The 10,120-nt window shown below is 47.9% G+C and overlaps 2 protein-coding genes across 3 annotated transcripts in view; both read right to left on the bottom strand.

Annotated features, from left to right (window-relative positions):
* Positions 1–207: 207 nt before the first annotated feature.
* LOC112155170 (integrin beta-2) lies at positions 208–4,893 on the bottom strand. Its single transcript, XM_024286687.2, has 6 exons — positions 4,708–4,893; positions 4,002–4,297; positions 2,677–2,774; positions 2,378–2,579; positions 1,973–2,143; positions 208–489 (listed from the first exon to the last, which is right to left on the bottom strand). Exons 2-6 carry the CDS (start codon positions 4,051–4,053, stop codon positions 227–229), a joined length of 786 nt encoding a protein of 261 aa, XP_024142455.1. The 5' UTR covers positions 4,054–4,297; positions 4,708–4,893; the 3' UTR covers positions 208–226.
* Positions 4,894–5,282: 389 nt separating this feature from the next.
* The window catches only part of ubxn4 (UBX domain protein 4), a 6,931-nt gene continuing 2,093 nt past the window's right edge, over positions 5,283–10,120 (bottom strand). Inside the window, exons 4-13 of one of the 2 annotated variants that reach the window (XM_024286167.2) lie at positions 9,963–10,081; positions 8,945–9,056; positions 8,758–8,872; positions 8,544–8,598; positions 7,222–7,386; positions 6,880–7,007; positions 6,606–6,708; positions 6,335–6,466; positions 5,961–6,172; positions 5,283–5,556 (exon numbers count right to left, since the gene is read on the bottom strand). In XM_024286167.2, the coding sequence (XP_024141935.1) occupies positions 5,436–5,556; positions 5,961–6,172; positions 6,335–6,466; positions 6,606–6,708; positions 6,880–7,007; positions 7,222–7,386; positions 8,544–8,598; positions 8,758–8,872; positions 8,945–9,056; positions 9,963–10,081 (1,262 nt within the window). In that variant the 3' untranslated portion in view covers positions 5,283–5,435. Of the gene's footprint in view, positions 5,557–5,960; positions 6,176–6,334; positions 6,467–6,605; positions 6,709–6,879; positions 7,008–7,221; positions 7,387–8,543; positions 8,599–8,757; positions 8,873–8,944; positions 9,057–9,962; positions 10,082–10,120 lie in introns of both variants that reach the window. The other variant, XM_024286166.2, reaches the window with a different exon arrangement.

A 10,120-nucleotide genomic window follows, 5' to 3' on the forward strand; every position in this document is an offset into this window, starting at 1 on the left:
CACTGCTCTTCATGTAGCCCCCAGTTTTGGTGGCTTACCTGGATCCTGGTCATCATTTGTGCACACATACACGCCTAATGCCAGCTCAGAGTACCGTTTTTTGGGGATTTGATGGAGATCCCAGTGCTCCTCCAGTTTACAGTAGGAGTCATCTCTTTATTATGACTGTTGTTTTCAATCAGAGAAAGGTGGAATGATCCATCCGGATTAGAAAGGATCCAGTTCCTCAAGTGAAAGGAGGTCTTACCTTACACACAGCAGCCTGCATCATAGCATCCAGACTCCCCTCTGGAGAGTCCAAGTTCCCAGAGATCTTCTGCCCAGAAACCTCAGTCCTGAACCTCTCCTTGCTGTTTGTCAGACTGAGGACGTGTCTGTAGCCGAAGGCAGCCTGACACTCCTCTGTTTTACTCTCACAGGGTCTCTGCAGCTTCTCCTTGTTGGTGTTGGTGTAAGGAAGAACCGTCTTATCCACAAAGGCACCAAACCCTGTAGTTATAGGAGTTCAAACATTAGTTTTGTGACAGCCAGAAGGTCTGTTTGCTGGTTTTTCATCTTCATTGCTCCAACTTTGACATCTGCAGTGAAGGTAAAAGACATCCTCTACATAAAAGTTTGACAATCACATCAGCAGAAAAAAGCTCAGTCGCTTGTGACCTCAGTGTCTTCAGATTTGCCAAAATTAACTGGAATGGACAGAAGTTTTACTGCCAGCATTTGCTCTGCTCCTCAACTCTTCTTTCAAAACAGTCTGATCTGAACACCTGATCCCCCTGGTTTAAAAAAATTCAGTAAAATAATAAAAAAAAACATTAATGGTGTGAGCCGTGTTGTATGACCTGCAGGCGGCACCCTCCCTCGCCGCCCGCCTCTACGCCACCGCCACCCTCGATACCCCCCTTTGACTTGACCTCACTTGCTAAGCAGCGACTACACACCCCTGAGTCCTCCTTCTCTTTCTGAGCTGTATGTGACAAATTGATGTTAAAAACACTTTTTCAAAATGGCGGATTTCTGTTGATGTTATCGCCATAGCAACCATTTGATATTTTGGTCACCTGGGGATACGAAACAGATCTGTGTGATTTTCAGAAGAATCGGAAAAAGTAATTTTTTGATTTCCTTAGTAACGGAGGTTATTTGCTAACCACGCCCACATTCACTGATATGTCTCTATCTTATGTTATATTATTTTATACAGCTCTAGACAGGGATCAATATATTACATTTTCACAATTTTCCATTAAAAAATCTGCAAGTAATAGGAGAACACCATTTTTGCGAGCTCGTCACGTGCACGCCATTCAAAATCATTCATTCAAAAATGTTAGGAAACAAGTGAAGAAAATCCCTTGGATGATTTTTATTTGTAGCTGGTGCAAACAGTGTTTTTATTATTCAAGATGGCGGCCTCTGCCCAGAGGTCAAACTTAAAAAAAAACTCCAAGTGGGGGTGGGGTGGGGGGGTAGATTCAAGCTAGCGGCGTGTGTGAAATATTGGAAATCGCTTGAACAAGTTTCCTCTTTTTGCAATATTGCAGGAAAATGTGAAAATCGCCAAATATAACATATCAAGCCGTAGGTCGTGTGGCCATCCCATAATAATCCAAAACTTCCTTTGGATATCCCGACACGTGTGATTTGGTTTTGTTGGCGTGTTTAGAACCATTTGTTTCGGCTCCAGTAGCGAGCTTTGAGCTGATTTGAAGGTTTTATCACGTTGCAGATGAATGGATCAGAACTTCAAACAGAACCAAACATCAGTTTTACACCTGGAGAACCTGAATAACAATGTTTCTCAATCTCCATTTTTGCGTGGATATTTGGAGGTAAATGTATGTTTGGAAAGGACCCTGACACCGTTCTCTGGTCGGTCCACTGCAGTCAGAAGATCCTGATCTGAAACTGATTCTACAACTCCTGAATAAACCCATAAATGCAGCAGAACCGATTCAGACTGTGGTCTTCTTACCTATCCGAGCATCTCTTGTGATTTTATTCAGAGCTTCAAAAAGGTCTTCTCCCAGCCCTTTCACTTTCTCCAGATCGTCTTTCATGGAGTAAGAAAGGTCCATCAGGTAGTACAGATCCACCGGATAACCTTCAGCTCTCTTGAAGGAAACCTGGAATGTTTTTGGAAGTCCTGGAAGCACAGAGAACCAAAAAGAATCTGAACCAGCCACACTATCACACCCGTCTAGACTTAGAACATGAACCATGAACAGAACCGATCCCCCACTGACAGGACCTTCTCTCTGTCACTAATAAAGGATTTTGGATCTCCTTCCAAACAGAAACAGAGATCCATCAGTCCTAAGATTCTGCTGCGGGACAGAAACCCAACAGAAGTCCTTCAACATTCACAAACTCCACTAACCGGGCCGCAACTTCAGGCTGATCTTCTGTGGACTCAGCTGGACAGGTTCTCCACCCCCAGATGAAGAAGACAGTGGTAAATTCTCACTGACGGTCATATTGTTCCCTGGAGAGAGGATGTGTTCCTCCATGCAGCCTTTTTCTTTCAGCTGCGCTCTGGTGTCACAGCGGATGGTTTCCTGCTTCCCTCCACGAGTGAAGTTCTACAGGACAGAAGCAAAACCAGGAGAGAGTTCTGATCCCGAAGCAGACACCTGACTGCAGGTAGACGTGTGGAGGTCACAGGTGTTGGTTTCTCACCAGCTGCTGGCACCACGAGCAGTACGGTCCAGCTTTGATGCAGTCAGAGCACGAGTTCACCACCGACTTCAAGCAGACTTCCTTCTGCTGACCCAACCCTGCAGAGAACAGCAGAGATCAGGAGGATCCGGATCTCCGTCTGCAGACAGCTGCTGCTGTTCTCTGAACTTCTGCATCAGAGCAGGTTTCTTCTCCTCGCCTGCTGTGGTGATGTGATGCGTGTTACTTTAAGGTGTGAATCTGTGTCACCCAAAGAGGCCGAAGCTTCTCTAACTCTCCTCACACAGTAACAGTGGAAAGATTTTCCATTTGAAATGTTTTACAACAATTTTGGTCTAAATGATGGGAAACAATATAAGAAGATAATCAAAGAAATTCCTCAGTTTTTCATTGAATTATCATTTAATCATCATCTGCTCAAAAGTCCCAGTTCAGCTTCCATCTCTGCTGATTCACAGTCAATCTGTTACCAGCTCCCGTTTCTCCAAGTCATTCATAAAAGCTTCCTTTGTAGAAGAGGTTCTTCCTAAATGTTCTAAGAGAATCTCACAATCTTACACCACAGAGGAATTGGCTGGTTTGACATCAGGTTTGATCAAATACCTCATCATTCCAAAGTCAAGAGAAGTTTAAAACGATAAATGATGTCTACGTCTGAACAGAACTTCTAAGATTACGGTTCTGTTTTCATGATAATTCACTAGTTTTTGTGAATAAAACATAGAAACAATAGATCGTTTATCTTTTGACTGGACGCATAAAAGCTTTTGTGGAGATTTTTGTTTCTGGAGTTCTCCTAAATTCTCAGTTTTAGTAAATTTGGGGGAAAAAAGCTTTTTTTGGTGTACTTTCAAACAACAATATGTCTGATTTAGTTTTTAATGTTTTGATAATTTTATGAAAGTTCATATTCATAAAAGCAGATATTCAAAAACCAGACCACTCTTCATTACATTCGTTTATATTTTGATTCTTTAAAATTCATAAAAAATAAAAAAGCTAGAAACATCTTTGTTTCTGACAATAGATGATACAAAAACCCTCAGTATTTATGTATAGATATTTATTTTATTGTCATGTGTGTATATGATCTTCATGTTGAAATTTATCGTATCATGTTTGTAACTGTTGAAGTTTGAAGGGAAAAAAACTCCCCTCACAGCTGTGGACACACGTCTGCCTCCTGCTGGTGAAAACATGTCATACACTCAGAAAAACTTCTCCAAACTTCTTTAACCCAGGAAGAGGAAGTGGGCGGGGCATCGAAACACAAAACTGTCACATTTCATCCATCAGATGACCACCTGAAGCCCAGGTTGACTCACCGCCTCCAGCCATCAGCAGCAGCAGCTGCAGGAACCCTGAACCCTGATCCATGACCTGCTGACACAGACCAGATGATGGCCTCTACAGGGTCCTGGGAGCTTCTCAGACCCGCTGAGATCCTCAAACTCAGATCTTCACAGCAGTCTGTGGTTCCAGACTGCAGAATGCTGCCACCTGGTGGACGAACAGATTCTGCTCTTGCAGGTTTGTCTGAACTGAGATGGATTCTGCAGGTGGATCTCCTCTGAGATCCTGGAACTCCTTCAGCTGAAGACCAGGAGATCTCTTTAGGTCCCTGAAGAACAAACATGATCTGACTAAATGCAAAAATTACTTTTAAAAATCAAAGTTGTAGTTGTTTCTGACACACACTGGTGTGGAAATCCTCTCTTTGGTAAGACTAAACAATGCAGCTAAACCGAGAGTCTGCCCGCTTCAGGGCGGACGCTCTACCACTGGGCCGCTGAGCTGACCAAGTCAACATTAAGAACTAAAAGATATTTTTATTATTCATGAAGAACCTTTAAATTAAATGTCATCAGTAAAGTCCAAAAACAGATCCACAAAACCCAAATCCTCTGAGCTCCACACGCCCGTTATGGTGCAAAAGAAAACCTTCAGGGCCCAAAACTGAAACCTGTGGAGCTCCTTCCTCTGAGCACAAACACCAACAGTTTGGAAATCAACATTCATCTGTCATCTTACCAAAAAGTAGAGATAAATCCAAGTTTCAGCAGTTCTTTTCTTCTAGAAGTCCATCCTTTTCCAGAAACTTCTAGAAGTTTTTGTGAATTCTGGTAAAGATGTTCTGAGAGGTTCTGATGGAAGGAACTCACCTGAAAGGTGCTGCTCTCAGAGCGGATGCTCTGAACTGTGAGGAGACTTGCCCTTCACACAGGAAGCGTGAAGCAACACCAGCGAGTTTGAGAGGAACTGGGAGGGCTGAAACACTTCTGTCTGCAGAGAGAACTGCTGGAAGGTGTGAGAGCAGAGGTCAGGCTGCAGCGTTCAGCCCTTCAGGGACCCGTCCAGAACCGGAGTACTGGACTGCTTAGACCTGAGCGTGGTCCACATGGGTCTGAGACCTCAGAACCTTTTCTTCTTTGATGTTTGTCATATTTTATGACTGAAGGAATTTATTCAAACATGATGGTGAAGTTGTGTTCTCTTCTTGGAATTGTTCTGGTTCAGACCCAGCAGAGTCTGGATCAGAACCGACTGACAGCGAGCTCGGGGCCAGAACCTGACCGGTACTGAAGTCTGACAAAGAAGCAGCCAAAGATTCTGAAAAACTTTTATTGATAACATTGAACAGTCCTCAGCAGGTTGGGGGGGGACATTAATAAAGAACAGGTTTTAGTTTAACTTAAACATGACCCCCCAGAACCCTCTAGTCTTCATGACGCTCCTGTCAGGCTCCAGCAGGGGGCGCTCTACATCTGCTGGGTGGAGTTCCCGTTCCAAGTGTTGTTGTCGTCCTCGCTGTCCTCCTGCGTCCGGAGTCTGTGGATGTTCCCGTCCTTTTTGAAGTCTTTGGGTCGTTTCTCAGAATCTCTGAGACACAAACACGGAGGTTACAGCAGTGCATGAGAGTGTGCACGAGAGTGTGCACGAGGGCACGCGTGTGCACGAGTTCATGTATGCATAAAGGTGTATCAGTGTGCAGGTTGATGAGGGTTTATGTGCATGATCACACGTGTGCACGAGGATATGTGCACAAGAGTCTGTGAACAGGGATATGTGTGCACGTTTGCGTGCACGATTGTGTGTGCACATAGGGGTGTGTGCACGAGCTCATGCATGTAAGGGTGCATGTGCACAAGCACATGTGTGCATGTGACAGAGGTCAACCAGGGTCAGATAAATATCAGGTTTTAGTTCGTCTTTTTCTAAAAGGACATTCACATCTTTTTACGTTCTTCCGGTCCCGCCCTCTGACTTCCTGTCACATGACTCACCTCTTGGCTTTGTCTGAGGAAGACGGGGGCTGGTTGTGGGTGTTGGGCTCCGGGGGGGACGCCCTTGGTGGAGCTGCAGAGGGGGCGGGGGTCGCAAACAGGAAGGAGCTGAGGAACCTCCAGACCGCCAGCAGCGGGTAAAGAAGCGTTCCCAGAGCCGCCCACAAGCCCCGCCCAGAGGACTGGACCACGGCGCCGGCAGGCCGGCCCAACTGCTGAGACAGAAGGGGGGGGCTGAGGCAGACCCAAACTAAACCTCGCTTCCACAGAGGAGGAACTGCAGAGAAACTTTGAGGAAACTCGAGAGTTCTGTGGAACCACAGCAGCAGAATCCTCATGAGTCCAAACAGAAGCCTCAGCTGGTTCTGACTTACAGGCCGGAGCACCACGGAGGCACTGGGGACCAACTCCAGCTCCAGCAGGGTCCGGTTCAGGTCCTCAGCCGTGAACTCCCGCCGAGGAAACATGGTTGCTAGAGAGAAGTTGCCATAGCGACTGCCCACTTCCTGCAAGCGGAGCAGAAGTTTGGGAGTTAGAGCATCTCCTCACACCTCGACTGGGTCTAGAACTTCATCAGAACCATGCGGCCGAGCAGAGAAACGGCCTTCGCAGAAATGTATCTCAAGAAAACCTGAAGAGACTCACCTGAGCAGCAAAGTCCCACGCCTCCTGCAGCCGGCTCTGAGACGGGAACTGGTTGGAGAAGGAGGAGCCGTCTGGGAGCCGGAACTGTATCCTAGCAACAGCACTGATCACAAGCACACGCACGGTTAGGCAGAAGCTGCTGTTGTGTCATCATCTGGCTGTCAGAAAACCCAGCATGGCGGTGGTAGCACCGTGATGTGGGCCTCTGGAGCCATCCTGATCCTGCTGAGCATCCTGCCCCCCCCACCCCAGCAGACCTTCTGGACCACCGTACCTCCTCTGCCGCAGCTGGGCCTCCTTCCGGGCCTCCTGCTCCTCCTGCCGGGCCTGCAGGAGCGCCTCCTTGGCGGCCCGTTCCTCCTCCTGGGTTTTGGCATAGCGAGCAGCCCGGTCAGCGCGGTCCTGGGGGGGAAGAGGAGGACTATGAGAGCACACTGTGATGGGACATCGTTGCCATGGCAACCAGGTAGGTCAGAGAGAGGTTTTCTTTGGTCTGCAGGTGACAAAGTTCCAGCAGAGGTGCATGATGGGACATATTTTAGACTAAATGCCTCGAACACATCCTGATGGATCCATCAGATCCCAGTCTCCTCCCCATGCAGACCGAGGCGGTTACCATGGCGATCTGCTGCCGGACCCGCTCTCTGGCGGCCTTCTCCTCCGCCTTCTCCCGGTTCCTCTCCTCCAGGAGCCGCTTGGTCTTCTCCTCCTCCTGCTTTTTCTTGAAGTCCTGCATGTTCCTCCCCATCTTCCTGCGCTCCACCTCCTTCCTGACCTCCGTCTGCAGAGATGGAGAACACCAGAGCTACACCGCCAGCTACAGCTCTGCTTCCACACATCCGCTTAGCTAGGATGAGGGCGGAGCTTAGCGCCCTCATGCGGCAAGACAGACCTGATCAGATCTGATGATCTTCTCTAGGGGTGTAAGGGATCACAGATAATCCGTGGTCCGTACGGATCAGAAGGTACGGTTCGGCACGCGTGTGGACCACACCCCCCCCCACCCCCCCGTGTACGCACACGCCTCGCTAGCATGATTTAGATCGTCCGTTCACACTGAATGGAAGTCGCGTCCAATTCATGAAAATCCTCTTTGTTTTAACAAGCGCTAAAGTAGCTGCTCCGCGGTTATCTTAAAGTCTGCTCACCTGAAGCTCCCGCCGCATGTGGGAGGAGCTTCTGTCAAAAAACTTTTCTCAACTTCATGATGGAGACGCGGATCGATAGATATCTTATCTTATTTAAAGAGCTGACTAGAAGCATCGGAACACGTCTATTTCTGGATTCAAAGAACCTCCAGCAGCTGTCCCACACAGGAGAACGCCGCTCCGTAACGGACTGGCCGGCGCCGTCAGGGGACGAATGTATGGCAAGCCAAAGAGATCATAATTTACCAGGAGGAGCGTGGACGACGGTGCCATGTTTTAAGGAAACATTTATTATTTTAAATATTTAAATGTTAGTTTCAATAAAACATGAATACCCAAAAACAACATTTGAACTGTTTTATTTATGATTTCATTCGGACATTGGGGCGTGGGACGAGAACATTAGTATTTTGAGGGGTTCTCCAGACAGATTTGGTATTTTCAACACTATTTTAAAGCATACTTTTCTCTCAGTTTTTGTATTTTTGGTGTAAAAACATGTAAATGTCATTATTACTACACGTTTTAGTATTTTGTTTGTGTTCAAAATGTAAATGTTTAATTTTAATAAATAGGCCTCAATGAGCTCATGTTTTAATGTTGTATGTATAAATATTGTGAGTGAAGTACTTTATATACTTATTGAATATATGATTTAAAAATGTAGTTTTAGAGTGTTCTATACATGTTGATCCTGTTCGATCTACGGCGTTTTTGGATCTTGGCTCCTCGTGTGATCGACTTTGACTCCTGTCATCGCTGGTCAATGACTCCTTCAGGGCCTCCTTACCTCCTCTTCTCCTCTTTTCCTCTGCTCCCGTCTCTCCTCCAGTTTTTTTGTCAACCTGACAGGAAATAAAACATTTACCAAAATAAGAGCATGTGTTGAATTAAACAAATACAGTGAGATCTGATCAGAGCTCTGCAGGACGTCTCGATAAATCGGATTTCTGAGTTTCTGCGCAAAAATCATCTGACTCCTCCCACTCAGGAGGAGCTCCTACCGTTCCACCTTCTCCTCCAGGTTCTCCTCCGCCTCAGGCCCGGCAGCGGCGTGTTGGGCCGAGTCTTCCTCTGAGGGGGTTCTGGAGCTGGGGGGCCTGCAGACCTCGTCTGACCCTGAGAACAACATCAACATCACCACGCCGAACGCAGAACAGGAGACGGATCTGCTGACACACGGCAACGTACGTTCTGCCGCTGCAGACCCAGAAGGAGGTTCTGAGTCCGACCCGTGTCCGGGTGCTGTGTGGCTGGACGAACTCGCCTCCCCCGGACCCCCCTGGACCTTCTGAGAGTGCATCTGAAGGAAAGCAGGAGAGAAGCACGCTGTGGGTGGAGCTTCTTCGTGGCGTTCTCTTCTGCTCGAACGGTCCTCAAACTGATCCGGAACACGAACGCTTCCAGTGGAACCGGAAGTTCTGAAGGTTCTGATGATTCCTCATCTTAAAAACATCTGAAACTCTTTGCAGAAGTTTGTGTCTCTTCTGTGGTTCCAGCTGAAAGTATCTGCACCCTGCAGTGCTGTCTGGACGGTTCTGATCCAAAGGTTCTGGCTGAAACAACAGAAGAACCTTCACATGAAAGCAGCTGTCCTGTAGACTCAGACACACCTGTAGCAGGTAAACACACCAGCAGAGGGAGAACCAAAGACAGGAGATGGACTGGAAGAGCAGAACCATCTGAGGCCTGCAGGTCCGGTCCTGGTTCCACGGAGAGGAACTCTCCACAGACGGACGGGAAACGTGAGAGAAAGAGGACGATGGATGAAGACCCTGAAGACTTCCAGACAGATTCAAGTAGATCTTCAGGTCTCAACGATGGGAGATCTGGGACCAGCAGGACTGGAGACCCGACCCGTTCCTCCAGACGAGGCTAAAGCAGAACCTGGAGGACCATCGGGTCTCAAACATGGAGGAGCGCCAGTGAAGGCGTGGCGGCGCCGGACTGTGGGAACACCGTGGTGGGGGTCATGGATCTCCCAGCAGAACAGAAGTTCTGGAGGGTTCTGACGTGGGTCCAGATCAGAGGAAGGATCTGAGGTGTCAGTTCTGAGTGGGTTTGGACTTTTTTTCTGTTTTTTAGAACCAAACGCGTAAAAACCAGAACATCAGGAATCAGAACTCGGGTCTGACCTGACCCGGCTGCTGGATACGACTTCCCTCAGCCTGACTCGGTCCGGTTCGGGTCACGGCAGAGCCGGTCTCACCTGACTGACGTTGAGGATCCTCTTCAGCAGCTCCTGGGGGGTCACGCCCCCCGCGATCACCTCCAGAGGAATGCCGCTGTTCCCGATGAAGAAGCTGGAGGGGATGCAGACCACCGGATCTACAGCGCCGCGTTAAGGAGAACCGGGGGGGGTCATGG

The sequence above is a fragment of the Oryzias melastigma genome, linkage group LG21, assembly GCF_002922805.2.
Source record: "Oryzias melastigma strain HK-1 linkage group LG21, ASM292280v2, whole genome shotgun sequence".
In the NCBI taxonomy this organism is placed as follows: Eukaryota; Metazoa; Chordata; class Actinopteri; order Beloniformes; family Adrianichthyidae; genus Oryzias; species Oryzias melastigma.

Bases quoted from the DNA above. Each gene is read 5' to 3' on its own strand.
- LOC112155170 (XM_024286687.2), bottom strand. From the start codon at position 4,053: ATGGATCAGGGTTCAGGGTTCCTGCAGCTGCTGCTGCTGATGGCTGGA. The intron at 2,775-4,001 runs GTGAGTCAACCT...TGTTCTCTGCAG, and splicing joins GCTGCTGATGGCTGGAGGCG to GGTTGGGTCAGCAGAAGGAA. The intron at 490-1,972 runs GTAAGAAGACCA...CTATAACTACAG, and splicing joins CACAAGAGATGCTCGGATAG to GGTTTGGTGCCTTTGTGGAT.